The 23993-nt window shown below is 45.1% G+C and overlaps 1 protein-coding gene across 1 annotated transcript in view; it reads right to left on the reverse strand.

Annotated features, from left to right (window-relative positions):
- ITGA4 (integrin subunit alpha 4) overlaps positions 1 to 23993 on the reverse strand; it is a 129192-nt gene that overhangs the window by 19493 nt on the left and 85706 nt on the right. Inside the window, exons 14-23 of the mRNA XM_083154694.1 lie at positions 21159 to 21313; positions 20266 to 20420; positions 17188 to 17340; positions 13149 to 13225; positions 8110 to 8257; positions 6145 to 6243; positions 5204 to 5283; positions 3168 to 3257; positions 1779 to 1866; positions 1369 to 1476 (exon numbers count right to left, since the gene is read on the reverse strand). Coding sequence (XP_083010820.1) covers positions 1369 to 1476; positions 1779 to 1866; positions 3168 to 3257; positions 5204 to 5283; positions 6145 to 6243; positions 8110 to 8257; positions 13149 to 13225; positions 17188 to 17340; positions 20266 to 20420; positions 21159 to 21313 — 1153 coding nt within the window. The remainder of the gene's footprint in view (positions 1 to 1368; positions 1477 to 1778; positions 1867 to 3167; positions 3258 to 5203; positions 5284 to 6144; positions 6244 to 8109; positions 8258 to 13148; positions 13226 to 17187; positions 17341 to 20265; positions 20421 to 21158; positions 21314 to 23993) is intronic.

The following is a 23993-nucleotide window of genomic DNA, read 5'->3' on the forward strand; positions in this document are numbered from 1 at the left end:
TATATATATATATATATGGCAGTCAAAGCTCCTGTATACTGGCGTATCTATAATGGATGCAAGACGGACGGTGCACATGGGCCCTTGGAAGGGTCTGTGGCATCAGCTGCGGCCTTGATCCGCCTCGGTTGTAGAAGGGTCAGACTCACAGTTCATAGTAAATGAGTTGTAAATGGATTTTGCAGCTGGCCGCTGATCGGCGATCTATATTCACAAATCAATTGCAGCCCTGCACAGGGTGGGACTGCACTGTGTCTGGGAGGTGGCTTAGTGCTCGCAGGACTCTGCCAATGTGCGGATGAGCGATCAGGTCTGAATCAGACCCACAATCACTTTTATATGATCCCAGAATATTATTTGGCGTCTTCCTTCAGTTCTGGATAAGTTGTGATGGAACATGATCACGCGTCAGCAAAAACTGCTAGATGTCAGTAATTCTTTATAACACTAACACTATGGGGGCTATTCAGACCTGCGCGATGCAGGCCGAACTCGCTACCACGGCCGATGTTATGGGCTTGCACATGTGCAAACCCCTGGAGTTAATACTTTCAGCGAGTTTCACACTCACCAGGGCGGCCACTCCAGGATGGGCGAGCAAGGGGTGGACGAAGGGGACCGCTCGGCGTTTCATGGGTGTACCAACAAAAAACGGTAGGCGCACACCCATAGAAACTCTGGGCATACCCGTGCGAATGAAAACGTGACAATCCCTGCTTGGGGCCCACCCCGAATTCGACCATCTCTGGCCAGAATAAAAGTACAAATGGAGCTCCTGGCGATCGTATCGCCAATCGTCGCTGCGCACCATCCAACAGAAGGGGGCATGCGCGCACAAGACGCTCGCGCGCCCAGTTCTGTCCGAGCCCGCCGGCTCCCCGCTTCTTCTCTGTTGCCCCCCGCAGCCCCCACTCGCCCTGCCCATCTTCCAGAAGTGGAGACGGGCAGGGAAGCCGCTCGCCGCTGCGCTGATGGGGGGGAGCGCGAGCGTGTGAGATGCTCGCGCGCCCCCGTCAGATGGAGCTCCTCTCTGCCAGCCTGCGCCAGCTCAGGACATCTGGCGATCCTGCAGGCTGGCTGACCGGCGCTCCACCTGTAAATCATTTAATGGCGAGCGACCAACAAATTATTTTTTTCCCCTGCGGCCGGATGTGTATGTGAACGCATCCGCTCGCATGCTAGTGAGGATATTTCGGCAAGGCGGCATTTACCTGCGCAGCCTAGCGAGCAGACCTGAATAAGGCCCTATAGCAATATGATCTTCAAGGATTGGCACCCTTGAATTGAACAGTGCAGGAACTCTGTAAGAACAAGACATACAGTACGCAATCATTTCCATGCCCAGAAACAGGACGACATAGGACTTACACTGACATCCAGAATATTAAACAGCTTAAAGTCACTTGGAGCAAAAGTGTTGGGCAGCGAAATATCCAACACTGCGTTACGGACAAGACTTGGGCCAACGTTAATCACCTAATGGAAATATAAAAGGATGTTAATGCCATTTATATGACATGTCACATGTGTCTTGTCACATAACAGCAACAGTTGACTTGCTCTGTTGGGTGCCATCTAGTAACCACCAGCGCACACAACACTTGAATTTCCCCCATAGAGGTAAGGAGCGGCCTTTTATTATATATGATAAATATTTGCAGAGATTAAAACCAGTGAAAGCAGACCGGTAATATAACAACGCTAATACTATATAATCATTATAAAGGTGTCTATTAAGTGTTAATTATTTATTTATAAATAGGGTTTCTGAATCTTACACTGAATGTGTACTTTACTGGCTCTTTCACACACAAGCTTCTCTCATCTTCAGGCGGCCCATAGACAAATAATATTGGGGACACGGAACTAAAAAGAAGAAAGGAAAATTATTGTCTGTAAATATTAAATTGCTCCAGGGTGGGGCTCATCTGCTTCCTCTACAGTATCCCCTCCCCCAAGTACCCAGACCCACCCAATGTCTCAGTGGCTCTGCTCTGTGTTTTCACTATATAGACAAATAATCGAACATCTAGGGCGGGTGTGGTATGTTAAGTACACCCCAAAAGGTTGACACTGTGAAAAGGTCCACATGAGTTTTTCACATTTTTGTTGGTGTCAATGTTTACACCTGGCCCCCAAACTAGTGTACCGCTTCAATTGCAATGATTGGGGCACGTTACCATTTCCAGTTGGAGTCTACATGGATGGTACAGTATGAAAAAGTAAAAAAATAAATTTAACCAATCCCCATAAAAATGTCGATCTCTTCATGGCTGAACATAGCCATGTCCACCTGTTGCTTGTTTTGACCTTTCCACCGAGTTGACCATATATGTATGATAACCTGTTGACCCTAGACAGTGTCTATCAGCCATCCGGATACCCCTTAGGGCAGCACTAGATACATTTTAGAACATACCTGCATTACCTATAAGAACGGCTGGGAGTCTACCAAAAATCGCCTGATGCCCCACCCAGAAAGTGGACAAGTCTTCTGGGTTCCTGCTTCCACAAGCCACACCCTGTAGCCAGCAGCCCCTCCCCCACTACACACTTATGCAGGTAATCATGACATTGTTAAGCGGGAGGCGGGACTGAAAATGATGCGATAAAGCATGAACACCCCTCCATCGCCCGCCTTGGGTAAAGCCACGATATCTCTTTCATCCACCCGGCTGCCCCCTCCCGGAAGGGGCAGCCAGAAAGTAGGTATGTTTTAGAATGGTTTTGAATTTATTGAAATTACTTTAATAATTTGTATTATATTTTCTTAACTAAACAAGTATTTGACATTTTATAAGAGTGGCGGTGATGGTGATGGATCACTAGTTATGGATCACTGGTTAGATAGTGATGGATCACTAGTTATAAGTATATTTGCTCTTCGGGGCCTTGTACCAATCAGCTGCTCTGTATATTTTAATATTATGCAAATTCTAGATGTTACTTCAGTGCTGATTGGTTGCCATGGGCCACTTCTCCTCTGGCTCACTTCTCCTCCCTTATCACTGCTTCATACATCTACTACCCCTCAGTGGACACAGCCGTGAGATCCTGGCACATCACTACTTGCTACTGCTGTTGTAGGGAGCATTGGTCTTGCCGGCCTATCAGATAATACAGCGGCGGGTAGCAGGGTGATCTGCAACAGTCTGCAGTGGACTTACCCAATTACATTGACGTTGACCTCATATCTTGTTGGTATGACGAAAATGGCTTCATTATTTCCCAGTGAGATCTCATCTACCTCATTTTCACTGTAGGTTAAATACAATAAAGACACATGACACTGATTAGACATTTTCTCTTTTTTCTTTAACTGCCTCTACAGAAATCGCAGCTGAAGTATCAGCAAGACAATAAAACTGCACGCCGAACACAGCAGATTTATTTCTGTGATTGAACGATGACAAAAATGTGATCAAATACTACCGTAGCTAAAAATTTGTCTCAGTGCCGGATTTACGATAAAGAGGGCAGGTGCGATGGTTGTCTAGGGCCCCTACGCACACAGTTGAGGGGCCCCTTAACATATAGCTACTGTACATGACTAGGGTGGGAGGATGACGTGATATTTGTCAGATAGGGATTCTTTTTGGCAAATATGAATTGAGGGCACTAAAGTGTGTGTTTTAACATCATATAGATACATAATACATTCTTAAAACATCACCAGCATATTATAGTGGCAGTTTTGTTGGTAGGGTCCCCCACAAACCTTACTTCCCCCCGCCTCCCAGATTTTACACACTCCACCTCATTAGTTAAATAACATATATTCTGGCAGATGTAATAAGCCTGGTGAAGAGATGAAGTGGAAGGAGATAACACACCAACCAATCAAGTCCCAACTGTCATTTTCAAACACAGTTGATTGTCTGGTACATTATCTCCTTTCACTTTATCTCTTCTCCCGGCTTAATACATCTGCCACATTGGGGCAGATGTATTAAGCCTGGAGAAGAGATAAACTGGAGATAAAGTGGAAAGAGATAACACACCAGTCAATCAGCTGTGTTTGAAATATAACAGTTGGGAGTTTATTGGCTGGTGCATTATCTCCTTCCACTTTATCTCCAGTTTATCTCTTTGCCAGGCTTAATACATCCAGCGGCATAGCTACGTTTTGGGCGCCCCCCCGCCGTTAGGGGGGGGCGCCCCCCGCCGCCCATTCAAACCCCCCCAATCCCCCGCAGCCTTACCTTTCGCGCTGGTCCCGGCGGCTCCGTTCTTCTGCTGAGGACCACCACAAAATGGCCGCCCCCATACAGCAGACAGTTTCAGAGAACTGTGTGCTATATGGGGGCGGCCATTTTGTGGTGGTCCTCAGCAGAAGAACGGAGCCGCCGGGACCAGCGAAATAGGTAAGCCTGCGGGGGATTGGGGGGAGGTGTAACTATAGCACCGCAGCCCCCGGCGCCCCCATATGCACAGCGCCCCCCCGTGGTGGCGGGGGCTGCGGTGCTATAGTTACGTTACTGAATACATCTGACCCACTGTGAGCAAAAATGCATTTTGGTAATGAGAGGTCAGAGGAGAATGGCCAGACTGGGTCAAGGTGTCCGTAACAGAAGTAACAATGCCATACTTCTAATGGCTACTTCCAGTAAAGGTACACTAGTGCGTAAAGGTACATTAGAAACAGTACAGGTACACTAGTGCAATTTGGGCCCTTTGCAATGGATCGGACCGAGAATTTGGGTGAAAAGTGTCAAATCGCATGTGTTTTTCCAATCCGGTGCGTGGTCCTGTGCACTTCAGAACGGAGTCTGAGATCGCAAGTGCTGCCATAAAGATTTATCAGATCCGGCAGCCTTAGCTGGGATCGCATGCGATACATTGTACATGTAAAAGTGCTGCATACAGTGTATCGTATGTGATCCTGCCGCCCGGGAAGCTGCGGGGAGTTCAAGGGAGATCGTATGTGATGTCTATAAGTGTATGAGTGCCTAACTCTACATGTCACCTGATGTCACCTCACTCAGGTTCTGTGACCATGGCAGCATCTAAATTGTACTCCAATGTCACCAAATCTCAATGCAACCGAGCACCTTTAGGATGTGGTGGACCCTGAGATTTGCTGCATGAATGTACAGACAACAAAACTGCAAGATATTCTGTAGGCAAAGGGGAGTCCTAGTACCAAAGGGGTGCACTTAATAAAATGGCCACAATGTTCGTTTCATGCAATATGAATATTTACCAGTTCACAGTTACATTAATTACTAGGTCTTCTTCCGCTGTGCTGAGGAAGCTGGAGTCCAACAGGAAGGAAAAGGTTTGCTGTGGAAATAAAAATAGGTTTCGCTCAAAAATGCTTCTTGTATTTCTGTGACCATTTGCCTGATTCAGAGATGGATGCAAGCCACATTTATACACAGCCGAGCAACGACTGTATCTGCCAAGTACGCACGCATCTATGTCGCACCGCGCATGTGGTGCGAAGGTCCCGCCAGGCCGGCCGAAGGGAGGATTAATCACAAAGTGATTGACTGACATGGTCAGCATGGTGGGGGTAACGGAGAAGCGACGGCAAAGACACAGATGGGTTGAGTGATCGGCTAATCCAGAGCATACACCACATTTTAAGGATTTGATTCTCACAGGTGTATACTGTAATTCAATCCTAGTATTTGTATGATATCTCAATTACCTTCATTCATGCAAAGATACAGGGGCAGATTTATCAACAAGTGATATTCTCACTCATTACAAATCATAGAATGGTGCTCCAGCCAATCAGCTCCTGTCATTTCTTTTAAAACACATGACACTTTCCTGCTTATGGGGTTGATGCTTAAATCAATAAAAAGAGCGAATATGGGGACCAATTAGCTTGTACCTATCATTTTATAGCATATATTATTAGTAAGCCCGCTCAAAGCAAATGCTTCGAAAGCTAGTCTGCTACCTTGTGATGGCCTCTGTGTTTGTGCGTGTGTGAGAGAAAGAGTTGTAGTTTCACTGGCTGCCAACAGATGGCAGTGTTTCGGAGACACACAAACGGACACTAGACATATATATAGATGATTCCATAACCTGGAAGCTGATCGGTTGCTATGGGAAACTTTGCCATCTAGGCACCCCTGCTCAAACTGACCTACGCTGCCCTCTGTAGGTGAAGGGAACTATTGGTGAACAGACCTTTGAGAGCGAATCGATGTACAGATGACCGATGTTGCAGCTCAGACTTGTCAATTGACTTTCCTCTTTATTAACGGCGCAGTTTATCTGTTTCTCCACCTGAATGTAAAAAGGAACCAATGAAAATTATGATGGAATAAAAAATAACAAATATATTACAGGTTGAGTATCCCGTATCCAAAATGCTCGGGACCAGGAGAATTTTGGATAACGGATTATTCCGTATTTCGGAATATTTTAATATTTCAATGATGTATTTTGAAGTATCTTGCATTTATGCTGTATAAACACATAATATACACACAAATATATGTTATTATCACATAAAATACACACAAACATATTTTAATTGTTCAAAAAACAAGGTTTCAAAACGTGAAACAAAATGTGTGTATTATCTCAGCACTGAATTTGAATGCCAAGCAATCATTGTCTTGCACATATATAGTGCCAGTTACATATCATGTCCCCAGTGATGCTGTTACATATGTCCCCAGTGAGTTTTTAGCCAAAAAAAATTTTTTTTTTCACTTTCTGGAATGTCCGTATTTCGGAATAATTCGGATAACGGATGTTCGGATACGGGATACTCGACCTGTATATGTAGCCAATCTTCTCATTTATTTAAGCCATATTTGTTACATCCTGTACATCCTCTAGTTCTAGGCTATTTTCTACACAATTACACTCCATCATTTCTCCTTTTATTGACCACTGTATTGTAGCTAAGTGGATATATTTATACATAGATCTCATTTACTTTACTAATAATTGGTACGTAAGCCTGATACAGGCTGTAATAGTGAATGGCACACTTTGTAGCAAAATTGCCCCCGTTCCCGGCAAGGCTGGCAGTCTCCGCCCCTCCCCCCTCCCCAAATGCCTCTGCCTGCCAATCAGACAGAGGCCTTTGTAAAATTTAGAAGCGATCCATTCTGCACGTTTCCTGACCATCATGAATTGGGATCCAGTCACTGGTTGACACCTGAAATAGGTTGACAGGGTGGGAAGCTCAACACAAGCATTAGGTCAACAATGGGAAGGTTGACATGAGTTTTTCACGGGTTTTTTTTGCCTACAATCCACTATGGCGTGGTGAGAAAATATAACATTGTGCCAGGTGCAATGAGGCACAGTGCCCAAAGCATGGCGAGTGCAGAGAATTTGGGACAAACAACGTCTAAAACTCATGTTGACCTTTTGGTTGTCGACTTTCCCATTGTCGAACTAATGCTCGTGTCGGCCTGCCGACCTTAGCCATGTTTTAGGTGTCGACCTAAACCCTGCCGATCCTTAAGTGATCGACCTAATGTATGTCGTCCTTTACTGAGTCGACTCTATGATGCATACCCTGTGAATTAGGCCGTCTGTTTCTCTCCGCGCGGTCGTCTTTCGGCTTCTGAAGATCCAATAACAGAACACTAATTCCCCTTTCACACCAAGAAGAAAATTCCCGGGTTAAAGCTTTTCAACTTGGTAATTTGCTGAAGAACCTGGGTTTTTCGGTGGTGTGAAAAGGGTCAACATGGGTCTTAAATCCCGGCACTCCGACCCTGCTCTTGACCAGGATCGGAGTGCCGGGATTTAATACCCGTGTTGACCCTTTCACACCACCGAAAACTTTTTTCAGCAAATTACCGGGTTGAAAAACTTTAGCCCGGTAATTTTCGGGTGCTGTGAATGGGGTCTGGCTGCACCCGGCAAAAAGACCAGGCACTCAAAAATGCTGGGTATTTGCCTGTGTGAAAGGGGTATAACTTGAAACATTCTTCTTTTTTTTTTCTTAAGAAAGTAACCCTTTATTCATTTGCCAGCAAGTTGCAGGTATGGAAGAGATTCCCGAATTTGTTTTTAAAGCGGTTAGAATTGGGTTGGTTTTGCCATTTAATTTAGTGCTACTAGAATCTCACAGGATATTACATAAGGGTGTTTATTGTTATTAACAGTTAGCTATAGATAGATTACCAGATCCAGAACTTTGATGAAGTACAGTCCCTTGGGAAGCTTCATGTGTAACGTAGACTGATAGGCATCATCCCCAGCATTGTACAGGGAAATATTGATCATTACAGTCTTCATCCCACCAACCACAAGATAGGTTTTGTTTTCTGATCTGCAGAAAGAACATATTTACATTCAATGATGAAACGGGGACATTTAGGATAACATTGAGCATCATATATAATACAAGCTACAGTTTGGAACACAGGAAAATATAGCGGCTGTTACCACAATGGTTTCAAATAATCATAGAAAATTCATTACTTTGTTTATTTTTCCAGCTGCATCAGATACATATAATACCATGGGATACGCCAAAGGAAATGGCTACTGTAACCCATAACAACCACGCAGATGATTCCATTATTTAGAAAATAATGGTTGCTATAGGTTACAGAATTTTTGGTAACATGTAGCCACCAGCTGTAAAATTGTATACACTCATGGGGGTAAATTTACTAAGATGGGAGTTCTTTAAATGAAGATGTGAAGTTGCCCATAGTAACCAATCAGATTTTATCTTTATCTTCTAGAAGGTGCTAAATAAATAAAAAGCAGAATCTGATTGGTTGCTATGGGCAACATCTCATCTTCAATAGAACTCCCATCTTAGTAAATTTACCTCATTGGCTCACTTCACTTTCTACACGGACCTAAAGCACAGTCACCCTTAACCCTTTGGGGGGTATTCAATTTGGGGGGTATTCAATCTGGGGTCACGGCTGTCGAGCTGGGTCGACAGCCGTGACCCTGTCCCTTTCTCGGTCTGCTAGACCGAGAACCTAGACCGAGAACAAGCAGGCGGGATTCAATGTCCCACCTGTTGCGGGACGAGAAGGGGGCGTGGCCGCAAGCTGCTGCTGGGAGCTCGTCACTTCCCGGCCGTTCTCGGCAGAACGAGCCCAGTTGCTTGTGATGTCGGGCTCGTTCTGCTGAGATACCCTGTTCAATGCTGTTGGGGAAGACAGCATTGAATAGGGCCCCGCACCATCTTCCCCGTCGGGAGATGGCTGCGGGTGATTGATTACCCCCCTTTGAGTGCCAACGTTGCTGTCAGAGATGTGCAAAACATCATCTAAAAATGCCAAGGTTGCAGTCGAGGAATATGAATCACTTTAGTTATTGGCAAATGATCTGAGGTCAATTAATTGAAGTTTAGTTAAATATTGAGCCCCAAAAAAAGCCTCGTTCATTTTTAAGGGATATTTAGCACGTCTCTCACAGCAACGACGGCACTCAAAGGGTTAAGAACGGTTGTCCAAATGCTGTCTATTTAGACGCTGTAAATATATCATCCGGATAAGGCTCCGTCACCGATATATAATTAAAATTTGAAAGTGAATTAGTTAACGGAAAGTACTGTATAATAATAATAATCAAAAATAAATTATATTTTATTTCTTCTATTATAAAAAAAGTGAAATAATCAAAATAACACAAAAACAAGCAGGTAGGGGATAAAACAGAAACGCAGATTTATTTCATTTCAATTATAATTTAAAAAAAATAAATGGATCTTAAAATAAGCCATGCAAATAACGTGCCATTTATAGAATGATCTGGCAGGAGTGCGAGGCATTACCGATTGCACACCTGAGGGAGTCAGCTGGCACACGCACATGCAGCAGAAGGTGAAACCGCGGCACAAACAGCGAGCTTCCAAGACAACAGCACATTACAGGGGAACGTATTGCTAACACTGCACCAATTACATTTCACAAGGGCTTTTTATTATTATTAGATTAAGTATTTTTTGTATTGTAGCTAAAAGCGAAAATAATACCTTTTGTATATTAGGTTTAGGGAACTTCAGACCTGCTCCACCATCAATCACCAGTGATCCGTCGGAGGATCGTAAAAAAATGATGACGGATGAAGGCCAAACTTTTTACAATCATAATTTAATAAAATATCCAAGTTCCACCGGTATCCCCCACTTCCAGCGCACTCACTATTGAAAATGCCCCTTTGGGTCTATTTTACAAATTCAACTCACCCTTCAAAAAAAACTGTCAATATTCATCTACACGCTAAAAAAATCAACTAAATAGTGTAAGCAGAAAGCCTGCAAGTTTGTATAGTCTACAGCGAAGAACCAGCTTGTGCAGCTGGGATGTGGGGGTCAGAAATGCTGGACTGATTTCTTACAGATGTGTCTGCAAACTACAGGGGTTTTGGCTCTGGCATTCTCCAACACTAGAGTTTAACCCTAAAGGTTGTCTGCGATTTGGAGATAGCGGACTCCCTACTGCAGACAGTGATTGACAGCCTCCTGCTGCTACACCTTTCAGTGGCTCTTACCAAGTACGACTTGTCTACATCTGTACATCAGATAATTGCTATTGGCATAAGGAAATCTTATGCTATTGTTGTTTGCATACAATCATTTATTTTATGTGAGCGGAAGAACAAAGGAACCCAACAGTGTTTCTCATCAGCATGGAAAACATTTCTTTTTTTTTTAAATCTAATCCTCGTTTTGACTGTAAATGTATTTATGCGTCAACTAAATAAATCCCTCCTTAGCAGCGCCTGTGGATCTGCAGATGGCTAGCTTACATTTAGATTAGGTGAAATCTATCCATAAATGTGCTTAACTTTGGGCAAGCAATAGCCCTCCCTGTGCACATGTGAGCCCACTGGCCGCTATTCAATTATTTCTGCCGGCAGGCGCGGAAATATTTCAGCTTGAGCAGAAATGCGCAACGTGAGTGCTCAAACTGGACTTTTTTTTGCATTGCGCCCATTAGTTTCGGGTTTAGCCGCTAAGCTTGGTTAATTCGGACCCAAATGAGCACGATATGCACAAAAACAAAAGAACACTTGAATATCACCCCACCATCTACCAGAACTTTAAATGGGACATCAGAGGTCAAGAAACAATTAAATACCGGCTTATGAGTGTGGTAGGTTATGTCGGTATTCAAAATGTTATCAGCCAGAATGGAACCTGTCAACATTCACAAACATTGGTGCTTCTCTTCCTGAATTCATCTTATATCTTTTTTTTTTTTTTTACTTTTTTAAAAACGAATGATATCTGGCATGGATGAAAGAGTTTCTTCTTTAATATGGGGCTTTGCCATAGGGTTGTGCATGTTGACTTCAGTATATTATTACAGGGGCACCACAGGTCACAATCTCTCTCTTATGCTGGGTACACACCAGAATGATCATGATCATGAGCAGATGGTGAGACGACCATACGATGGTCACACGATCTGTTGGGGCACACGATCTGCTCATGATCTGCATCCGATCCGATTCCAATCTGATTCCGATCTGTACCCAGTTGAAGGGGCCGTTTTCAAATCCTGACTGCAGCAGGTACGATCTGCAAAATGACCAAAGGACCAGCGGGGGGCATGCATGGGAATCGGGTGTAAAACATGCCAAAACATGCCCAATTTACATACAATCGGTCAATATTGTATCGAAATTAGGGGACTTAAGGTCAAATCGTTCTGGTGTGTACCCTACATAAGGCTGCGGCTAGACTTCTCGGTCTCTCTGACAATCCTTTCACTGGCTCCCTAACCCCTACTACGCTGGTTCTCAAACTCAGACTCCAGCGCCCCAACAGCTCATGTTTTTTAGGTCACCTAGCAGGAACACACACAAGAGCAGTCATTACTCACTGACGGTGGCGGTTTTTACCAATGGCCTGAAGGACTGCAGCCCCTCTTCTTATTGGAAGTCCTACCTGCCAGGCACCCACTTGACAGGCAGTCATATTGGGAGGTGTTCCCTCCCCATGGAACTGACAGTCCAGGCTGCGATAGGCAGAGAGCTGGCTTCCTGCAGGAAAGCATTCACTGACTAACCGCGCAGCACTAGCTAGCTTCTATGGGCTGCATCCGACGCAGCCCACAGAAGTCAGGCTCTGGCACATGTGCAGTACCACTGCTGGCACTGCACATGCACCGGGCACAGCGCCTGACAACAGTATAGTACAGGCACCGGGACCCTGGCAGTGTGGACCGGCCGAGACCCTGGCAGCGAGGGACCAGCAGAGACCCAGCGATGGGGTTTAAAGATTTATTGCCCTTACGCTTTCAGAATGTAAGCTCTTGCAAGCAGGGCCCTTTTTCCTCTTGTTTCAACCCTCCTTTTAGGCCATATATGATACAGCTATTTCTAGACTTGTGTTTACTGTATGTAAATATTTTACTTGATTGTTTTGTTTAACCTGTTTGTACTTTTGTTCTGTCCGGTGCTGTGGAAATTATTTACAGCTTTGAAATAAAAAGGAAAAAAATAATAAAGTCTATCCGCTGGTTGGTAAGAGGCATTGGGTACATCAGCTGCATTAAGAGGGTTATTCAGACTTGAGCACTGTTGTGCGATTTCGGATGACTATCGATTAACTGAGCATACATATGGTTCACAGAACACGTGCGACGCCAAACAGCACCAAAAACATCTTTTTTTTTTTTTTATTGCAATTCCAGCCACTGTTTGACTGACAGGAAGCCTGTGTTTGTGGGTGGTAACCAGCAGATTTAAGACAGTGTCAGGGAAAATACAGGCATGCAAAGGCGTTTTACATTACATTTACAGGGGTGTTTTCATAGACTGCGAAGTGAGTATTGACTTTGTGATGCACTAGCTGGACATAGACTGACTTGCAGAGATGAAGCATTGCAAGTATGTTGTTTTCTGAAAATATATATAAATATATTTATAACCAGTGGCGGCTCCAGAGGGGAGGGGGGGGGGGGGGGGGGGGGGGGGATGCAGCACAGTTTAATATTCAAATAGGGGAAAAAAAACCCACTGCCACCAACTACCATTCCAAACTGACTTATTGGTAGTGGGTGTGGCTTCCCTATTTGAATATTAAACTGTGCTGCAGCATCTCCTCTGGAGCCTCCCCTGTTTATAACTGACTCCCAGTAGACCTAGCTACCTTTCTCCATGTTCGCCATATGATATTAATAACATAAAGGAGAAGCTGTCTGCAAAGTAGGGATACAATGGGATTGAAGTTTATGTCAACTTACCCCGGGAAGGAAACTTTTCCTGAGATCTGTAAATCAGCCGAGCAGTTTGCCAGAGCACAGTACCGCGCAAAGGAGACCTGGCAAAACATAAACATTCCACAATAATTATATACAAAATCATAATATATAAAAATATAATATATAATATACTTTGTAAGAAACAATCGTGCAGCTTTAATTCCGCAAAAGCAATGACTTAGGCTGGATACACACTGAGTGATATGCCGCCCGGTCGGGTGGATCAGACGGGCAAATTGCCTACATCGCTCACGTTGTATGCTCTATATGCACGCTCCTGTAGTCGCATGCACATTCGTCGGGTTTGATGCGCAATAGGCAGGTGCCTATTGTGCAGTGTTTACGGCAAACCAGATGTCGGACCCTCATGCCACTTCCCGGAGTCGAGTGGTATTGAAGGTTGTTCTAGTGCGTAGAGGAGCAAATGGGCGTATGCTCAACTCGCCATTGCCCCACAAATTGAGTGTAGATTCAATTTGACAAGAACAATTGTAACTCCATGAAAACAACCATCATTCTACAATTGCATTGGGACTGGCATATCCTATTTATTGGGAGATCTAAACTGAATCTGTCACCTGTACTATAGAGTCAGGCATGTGCTTTCTTCAGGTTATAGACTCCAGCATGCTCCAGCATAAGGACATAAAGCATGCTCTAGTACAGGGGTGGCCAAACCAGTCCTCGAGATCTACCAACGGTCCACATTCTCCAAATCACCTAGTCGTTACTAGGTAGATTAGATGAATGGTCAAGAGCATGGCAATTACAGTTTAATGCCAAAAAAATGATAAATCATGCACTTGGGTCTCAAAAATATACAGATGCCAGTGCAGTCATGGAGCAGCTACATGATCGGGGCTGACTGCTGTGTCCGGATCACATAGAGAAGGTAACTTCACAGGCAGGAGCTGATTGGCCGGTGATAAAAACCAGAGAGGACTGCTCAGCGTGTGTGGACTGTGGAGTACTACCTGGCTGGCTATTTGGTGTAGGCAGAACCATCCCACAATTTTCTCCCCCTCCTCCTCCTCCCCCCCCCCCCTCCTCCTTCTCCCCCCCCTCCTTCTCTCCCACCCCCCCCCCCCCCTCCTCCTCCTTCATTCTGTTGCTATTATGCATCATTCTGTATGTACAGTAGAGTATATGATGTGGTACATTACACTTAAGAACACGGCCCCTTTTGTCTGGTCACGCCTCACATTTGTGTTTATCCATACCCCCCACTTCAAAATTTCCACTTCGACCACTTGCTATGCAATCATCCCTAACCAGTCAGTATTGGAAGATCTAGGAGCAGACTGTGATTTTATCTCCATATGTCTCACTCAGTGCAAGAAATGTGTCCTCGCAGTGTCATACTGTCCCAGGAGGGTGATCTACTTACAATGATGAGCACTGTATGCACTCACACCAACAAGCTCAGGAGAAATGGGCCAACCAGATACAGTATGCACTGACACCAACAATCTCAGGAGAAATGGGCCAACCAGATACAGTATTCACTGACACCAACAAGCTCAGGAGAAATGGGCCAACCAGATACAGTATTCACTGACACCAACAAGCTCAGGAGAAATGGGCCAACCAGATACATTATGCACTGACACCAACAATCTCAGGAGAAATGGGCCAACCAGATACAGTATTCACTGACACCAACAAGCTCAGGAGAAATGGGCCAACCAGATACAGTATGCACTGACACCAACAAGCTCAGGAGAAATGGGCCAACCAGATACATTATGCACTGACACCAACAATCTCAGGAGAAATGGGCCAACCAGATACAGTATGCACTGACACCAACAATCTCAAGAGAAATGGGCCAACCAGATACATTATGCACTGACACCAACAATCTCAGGAGAAATGGGCCAACCAGATACAGTATGCACTGATACCAACAAGCTCAGGAGAAATGGGCCAACCAGATACAGTATGCGCTGACACCAACAAGCTCAGGAGAAATGGGCCAACCAGATACATTATGCACTGACACCAACAATCTCAGGAGAAATGGGCCAACCAGATACAGTATGCACTGACACCAACAAGCTCAGGAGAAATGGGCCAACCAGATACATTATGCACTGACACCAACAAGCTCAGGAGAAATGGGCCAACCAGATACAGTATTCACTGACACCAACAAGCTCAGGAGAAATGGGCCAACCAGATACATTATGCACTGACACCAACAAGCTCAAGAGAAATGGGCCAACCAGATACATTATGCACTGACACCAACAATCTCAGGAGAAATAGGCCAACCAGATACATTATGCACTGACACCAACAAGCTCAGGAGAAATGGGCCAACCAGATACAGTATGCACTGACAACAACAAGCTCAGTAGAAATGGGCCAACCAGATACAGTATTCACTGACACCAACAAGCTCAGGAGAAATGGGCCAACCAGATACAGTATGCGCTGACACCAACAAGCTCAGGAGAAATGGGCCAACCAGATACAGTATGCGCTGACACCAACAATCTCAGGAGAAATGGGCCCACCAGATACATTATGCACTGACACCAACAATCTCAGGAGAAAAGGGCCAACCAGATACAGTATGCACTGACAACAACAAGCTCAGGAGAAATGGGGGTACTTGTGAAGTTTCACGGCGGCAGCTTAAGCTACATTTGAAGCTACGCTATTAGCATAGCCCAGCGGCTGCTTTACTTGTGTAGTTTCACGGCGGCAGCCTAAGCTACATTATCAGTGTAGGCTGCCACCGTGAAACTACACAAGTAACTACCGTACTGTTGCCGGGAACTGCATCTCTGTCCCCAGTGTCCCTGGCAAGCGTACTCAGCGCCCCTCTCACACCGCCGGCGCCAGCATGATCCCCTCTCTTTGGCGGAGAGGAAATCATCCAGGCGCCGGCGGAGAGGCGCTCCATCTGTTTGACATGCAGGAGCGTCTCAGACGCTCCAGCAATGAGACGCTCCTGCGTCTGAGTGGCTATTACGGCAGGGTACAGCAACCCTGCCTACAGGGTTAGGGGTTCTGTAGCGCCTTTTCAAACCCCCACTATCCACGGGCGCCCGTAGCGTGTCGAGCGCAGCGAGCCCCGTGAGGGGACGCGTTACGCGTCCACCCACCCTTTTCATACCCCCACTATCCACGGGCGCCCGTAGCGTGTCGAGCGCAGCGAGCCCCGTGAGGGGACGCGTTACGCGTCCACCCACCCTTTTCATACCCCTACCCTCAGAAGCAGGAGCGTCTCATTGCTGGAGCGTCAAACAGATGGAGCGCCTCTCCGCCAGCATGATCCCCTCTCCACCAAAGAGAGGGAATCATGCTGGCGATGGCGGTGTGAGAGGCTTGCCAGGGACGCCGGGGACAGAGATGCAGTTCCTGGCAACAGTACAATACTTACTTGTGCTCCATGTTGATCTTTTGACTGTCGACCTTGCCATTGTTGACCTAATGCTTCTGTTGACCTTCCAACCTTGTCAACCTAAACCCTGCCGAACCATAGCCTTGAAAACAATCCTCCAAATTACCTGGTGTACCTTTAGTTCTTACAAGTTTTCTGTCCCGGGTATTCAATCCCGGGTCACATCTGTCAGTCCAGTTTTCAGCCCGCTCAACTGCATCTCGCAGGTGGGATTCAATGTCCTGCCTTCGAGTGCCGAAAAAGGGGCGTTGGCCGCAAGAAACAGCCATGGATCGTCAAGATCCGACGTGAGCTCGACAATCCACGGCCATTCTCGGCAAAACGAGCCTGATTGCTTTTAAAGTCGGCCTTGTTTTGCCGAAATACCTGTTCAATGCTGTCGGCAAACATATTTCCCCCTTCGGAAAGAGTGGCGGGGGATTGAATACCCCCTTAGTGTAAATACTTTCAGAAACTCTATGATATAAAACAACTCTTTTGATGATGGACAAGAAAAATACTTGTCACCCATGTATTTTGTCCCAATGTAAGAAGAAGTAAAAAATGATTAAAGGAAATCCAAATTTATAATAAATATGTATAGTAAAATAAAGCAGCGCTGGTTCTCACCACATTTCTCAGTATGTTTTCTTCCCCGTCCTTCCTCTGTAAGATTGGCTGCAGTGGCTGGAATTCATCTACCTGTCTTTTCTGTACAATGTGCTTTCCCAGGTAGTACCGGGATTCCATATGTATTGGAGTTAAAATATCCATGACATCTTTCTGAAAAAAAAAGGTGACAACCTTCTTCAGGAAAAAAATAAAAACTCAGTTCCTCGGACCAAACTGCAATGTCTATCATGATTGGCTAGGAGATTTAGGTGCAGCAGAGTACCCCAGGCTGGGGGTGTGCTAGGATTGGCTGTGACAGCCGTGACCCTGTCCCGTTGGCTCAACTGTGATTTTGCAGGCAGGATTCAATGTCCCGCCTGCCAAACGTGGAGAAGGGGGCGTGGCTGTGAGAAGGGGCATGGTCGTGAGAAGGGGCATGGTCGTGAGAAGGGGGCATGGCCGCAAGAAGCGGATGAAAATCGTTGATCTGCGGCAGCAAGCTTAACAATTCCCGGCTGTTATCGGCAGAACGTGCGCAACTGCTTGTGAAGTCGGGTACGTTCTGCCGAGATCCCTGTTCAATGCTGTCGGGGAAGACAGCATTGAATAGGGTCCCCCTGCCATTTACCCCGTCAGGAATGGCGACGGGAGATCGAAATCCCCCCTTATATGGGGAACTGTTATTGGCCACAACCTGGCACATCCTGCTGAAGCCAAGCCTCCTGACTAATACCTCCTAACAGGGCCGTAACTAGGGTGGTGCTGAAGGTGCTTCACACACAGCACAAGTGCCCTGTGGATGAAACTGGCTGCTGCCACAATCTCTAAGTGCCCTACGCCTTTTCAAAACTCTAGAACTCTGGGCACGATCTATGAAGAGGTTCCCTGTGAGACAACCATTCCCCCTCCCATTTTCTAGGGTCCCACTGTCAATATTTAACATATGGGGGGCACAATGCTCTTTCTGGCACACGGCGCTAAAATGTCCAGTTAGGGCTTTGCCTCCTTAATTATTGAGGAAGGGGACTGCATAAAAAACAGTGTTAAAAATGGCCGTTAAGGGCATCAGAATATCCTCTGTCCCAATATTAAGACCTCCAATGTTGGGAGGTCTGCTCATTGTGATAAATATTGAAATCCAGCTATCACCTTTATACTGCTTTCACATTGCAGAAATGGGTAATGACACGGTATTCTTAAATGGGACTTTAAAACGGGTCTGAGCCTTGAGACCTTTCACATTGCAGGTGAAAACCGTTTTAAAAATCATTTAATACCATTCAAAATTCAACCCGTTTAACCCCCAAGGGACACGTTTCAAGACATTGAAATAGAGCCATTCACACTGCCTAAAAAACGGCTTTAAAACGTGTAGGACTCTGCTTTTTAACCGTGTTGAAATACCGGTTATCTTTAACCGGTAAATCAACTTTGGCACTTTCACATTGCAGCCTTAAACGTTTCAAAATGGGAAAAAAACCGGCAATATACCGTTTTAAAAGTGCAATGTGAAAGGGGTATCAGTTTTGTGCAAAACCTGAAATTTAAATGCTAGCAAGAGAAAAATGCTGTATAAATAAAATGATCACTCTTATTATTTGAATCACTATTCCTAATAATAGAGATTGTTCCCTGACTGCCACATTTTAAGGCAATTTTATTTGCAGTTAGCGTAAATTCCTGTTTTTCTAAACATTATTCTGCAAAATACTTATTTATTCTGTTCTTGGACTTAATGAAATGTGACCATATTTCAGAAAATATAAAATGTGACAAAGTTATACATATTCCATTTGGTATGCTAGCTTTCAGCGGGAAAATCACTGAGGTAAACACAACGTATTTCGCATGAATATTTACAGATACATAAATTAAGAAATCATTTTACCTAATAAATGGAAATTATTTATTAATTATCTGGTCTGTGAAAAATGTAAAAGCCAGCCGTTGTCTCTCACCCTACACACATATTGGGGGATATCTAATCAGCCCCATTTTTGGAGATAAAAATGGGGTTTATAGGGAGAAAAAAAATTGAAATTTTTGGACAAACACATATAGGGGTAAATTTAGTAAGATGGGAGTAATAGCGAAGATGGGATGTTGTCATAGCAACCAATCAGATTCTATTTCTAGAAGATTATAGATAGAAGCTAATTGGTTGCTAGGGGCAACATCCCATTTTCAATAGAAAGCCATCTAAATAAATTTACCCGATATGATCCAACGGTGCTGTACTCCCTGTCAGATGCTAGGTCAAATATGACCTCTAGCACCTGTCTTCTCTTAGGCTCCGAGACCACTTGGCAATGAGCATTAACCCCTGGCAAGAAGCATTAACCCATGACAATGAGCATTATCCCTAGGCAATGAGCATTAACCCCTGGCAATGAGCATTAACCCCTGGCAACAAGCACTGACCCCTTCGGTGTATGCAGCAGCTGAACTGTAAGACGGATTGTGGGCACATTGTGAGTACGTTGTGTGTCCAAAAACCACCAATTCTGCCAGGGATTTGAAGGGAAATCTGGACTCTGGGTTATGGTCACTAGGTCTACAAGGTTATGGATCATTAGGTCACCAGCATAATGGTCGACATGCATTTAGGTCGACATGAGTTAAGGTCAACATGCAGGAAGATAGACATGACTTTAGGTCGACAGGGTCATTAGGTCAACTGGAATGTCAACACAGTCAACATAAAAACACTAAAATGTAGCACCACGTCCCCGTGCATGGCTCACAGCACTCGCCCTGCTTTGAGCACGGGGCCTCGCTATTCTCCCACCACGCCCTAGTGGATGGTAGGGCATGAAATACTGCCTGTCGGCACGTATCGTGTTGACATGGACACCAAAACGTACCAACGTGTCCCCTCGCATGGCTCGCTATGCTCATCATGCTTCGGGCGCCCTAGTCGATGGTAGGGGATGAAATACCGCCTGTCGGCACTTTTTTGCTCCAAAAAACATTAAAAACCCCATGTCGGCCTAACGACCCTGTCAACCTAGTTGCTGTCTATTTAATGATCCATACCCATCTGTACACAATCATGATTGTGTGCAAGTCTTTCTGATGTATGGCCGCTTCACTCACCCGCATGAATACTTGGTGTGTCTTGCAGTTTACAGACTTTTGGTAAAGTTCAGCTTTCCCTGAGTAAACTTCGGACGTTCCGTTAGAAGAGAAGTAGAATCTTGCAGGAGTTCCGCTCTTTCTTTTAACGTCTGAACTGATATTATAGTGCAAAACTGCAGGAGACAGAAATAGAACAGTGACTTGTCGGGAGAAAATAACTTTCAGCGTAACTGTCAAGCTAAAGACGGTAACAAATATAAACAGCATTCTTCTATTCACCAAGTGATGCAAGTCCAAATTATTACAGAGACGTGAACTGTGCGTCTCCGTTTATGTTCCAAGTAACTAATCTCTGCTAAATTTCCAAATCACCTCCTCCACCCAAACCTGAGCGCAGTTCAGTTCTAAGGGTTTGACAAAAACATCGGTCAGTATCGCATCCCCCATAGAAACCTAGGGAGGGAAGCAGCTGGGGGCGGTGCAGGAGGGATTGCAGCAGGGATGGGAGATTACGTTCGGGGGATACTTTATTTTTGTGGCCAACCCCTGAAAACTGATGTTTTCAGGGAATTAGCCGCATATATTATATGATAAATGGGCCCCAGTATGAGCTAAAATCAGGAATAAGCATCATGGATAATTCCAGCTGCTGTGTAACTACACCACCCAGCATCCTCTGCAACAGTTTTGCTGTTAGAGCATGCTAAATTTGAGGCAGGGCATGCTGGGATGTGTAGTTGTACTGCAGGTGAAGCACTACAGGCCGATTACTGATCTAGATAAAGCAAATTAAATGAAAGTGAATGACAGAGGACTATTACGGAATGACTGACATTATAACTACAGTACGGCTGTCTCCAGGCCTCCAGCAGTAACACTCCTTGTCCATATAAATGAAACCAGTGACTTACCGATGTGTCCGGGTACTCCCCGTCCTTGATACTGGAAGCAGACTGTGACATTCATACACACCGCAGGCTGCCCGTTTTCCGCACACTCAGCTTTTGTCCGATTCACAGTATTCGGGACTTTTAAGGAGGCATCAATATTAAGGACTGGTTTTGTTCTAAGGAGATATCAAAAGTACTGAAATTAATTTGAATCCATAGCAATTTAATCTACAGCGCAGGTGTTTGGAACCCATTCGTTTTCATCTTGAGCCAATATACAAAACTTTGTAAATGAACCTACATGACTTCCAGCTAATTAGAATATTCAGAGTCCATCAACAAACTCAGAATGTAAACTTAGTGGTTGCTGTGTGTTAAGATGTCCCACTAAAACTACTTTAAGTGATAGTTCAGCCAAGTAATGTTAAGAACATGAAAACATAAAGATACCCGAGGTTCCACTTTACCAGCTATAGGAGGGCTAATTCACAGTTGGCAGCAGAACAAAACATAAAGGAGTAACTTTACACCGGGGCAAACCAAAATAAGCTCTGCACACACAGAAGTAACACAGAATTCAAATGTTCATGTGGTAATACAGTTAGGGCTAAGATCATATAGGTCAAGCCTATATGAGGAGGAGGAGGAGGGGCTGCCGGATGACTGCCCGACAGGGGGGATCCCGATGATCAGTATACTGACTGCCGGGGCTCCAACAGGGGGATCCCGACTCACAGGGGCTATTCTCCCTTGTGGGGGTCCACAACCCCCATAGAGGGAGTACAGAACCTGTGGCGAGCTCCTTGAGCTAGCAAGGGGCTTCTTTGTGCTTGCCCCCCTGTCGGAGCACCGGCAGTGGGGATTCCAACATCAGGATACTGACCGTCGGGATCCCCCATCAGACCGCCATACCATACCCGTCAGGAGGTACAGCAGTCAGGTGGTATTAGAGTTAGGGGTAAGTCAGATGGTACAACAGTCAGGTGGTACTACAATTAGGGTCAATTTAAGTGGTACCACAGTCAGGTGATACTGGAGTTATAAGTAAATTATAGGGTACTAAAATCTTTGATACTATAGTTAGGGGTTAGTTAGGTGGTACACTATAATCAGCAGGGGTGGAGCCAGCAGAGCACGAGCTCTGGGCACCGAAAGATCACAGGGCGCCGGAGCTGTGCAGCACAAACTCTGCCGCTCTCCCGCCCTGCTTGCCCAGCTCGCCCACTCCCTGCTGGACCCAGCTGTCTGCCACTTTTTTTAATTCAAGTCTCCTGCTCGACCGCTAGCCAATAGGCGCTTGCGGTCCAGCAGCCAATCAGAAGCAGCATTGGTGGCTGCTGGAATATAAGCACCTATTGGCTAGTGGTCCAGCGGGAGACTTGAGAATTGAAAATGGCGGCAGACACTCAGGCTCAGCCGGGCACAGCGGGAAGCGGGTGGGGGCGCACTTACACTGTGTTCTCACCTCAGCAGCACAGTGTAAGTGACCTGCAGTGTGTCATTATTAATGTAATAATACAATCAGTGTTCTCACCTCAGCAGCACAGTGTAAGTGACTGGCGGTGTGTGATTATTAATGTAATAATACAATCAGTGTTCTCACCTCAGCAGCACAGTGTAAGTGACCGGCGGTGTGTGATTATTAATGTAATAATACAATCATTGTTCTCACCTCAGCAGCACAGTGTAAGTGACCGGCGGTGTGTGATTATTAATGTAATAATACAATCAGTGTTCTCACCTCAGCAGCACAGTGTAAGTGACCGGCGGTGTGTGATTATTAATGTAATAATACAATCAGTGTTCTCACCTCAGCAGCACAGTGTAAGTGACCTGCGGTGTGTGATTACTAATGTAATAATACAATCAGTGTTCTCACCTCAGCAGCACAGTGTAAGTGACCAGCGGTGTGTGATTATTAATGTAATAATACAATCAGTGTTCTCACCTCAGCAGCACAGTGTAAGTGACCTGCGGTGTGTGATTACTAATGTAATAATACAATCAGTGTTCTCACCTCAGCAGCACAGTGTAAGTGACCGGCGGTGTGTGATTATTAATGTAATAATACAATCAGTGTTCTCACCTCAGCGGCACAGTGTAAGTGACCGGCGGTGTGTGATTATTAATGTAATAATACAATCAGTGTTCTCACCTCAGCGGCACAGTGTAAGTGACCGGCGGTGTGTGATTATTAATGTAATAATACAATCAGTGTTCTCACCTCAGCAGCACAGTGTAAGTGACCTGCGGTGTGTGATTATTAATGTAATAATACAATCAGTGTTCTCACCTCAGCAGCACAGTGTAAGTGACCGGCGGTGTGTGATTATTAATGTAATAATGCAATCAGTGTTCTCACCTCAGCAGCACAGTGTAAGTGACCAGCGGTGTGTGATTATTAATGTAATAATACAATCAGTGTTCTCACCTCAGCAGCACAGTGTGTGATTATTAATGTAATAATACAATCAGTGTTCTCACCTCAGCAGCACAGTGTAGGTGACCGGCGGTGTGTGATTATTAATGTAATAATACAATCAGTGTTCTCACCTCAGCAGCACAGTGTAAGTGACCTGCGGTGTGTGATTATTAATGTAATAATACAATCAGTGTTCTCACCTCAGCAGCACAGTGAAAGTGACCTGCGGTGTGTGATTATTAATGTAATAATACAATCAGTGTTCTCACCTCAGCAGCACAGAGTAAGTGACCTGCGGTGTGTGATTATTAATGTAATAATACAATCAGTGTTCTCACCTCAGCAGCACAGTGTAAGTGACCGGCGGTGTGTGATTATTAATGTAATAATACAATCAGTGTTCTCACCTCAGCGGCACAGTGTAAGTGACCGGC

This window comes from Crinia signifera, chromosome 7 (genome assembly GCF_055691185.1).
Source record: "Crinia signifera chromosome 7, ASM5569118v1, whole genome shotgun sequence".
NCBI lineage: Eukaryota > Metazoa > Chordata > Amphibia > Anura > Myobatrachidae > Crinia > Crinia signifera.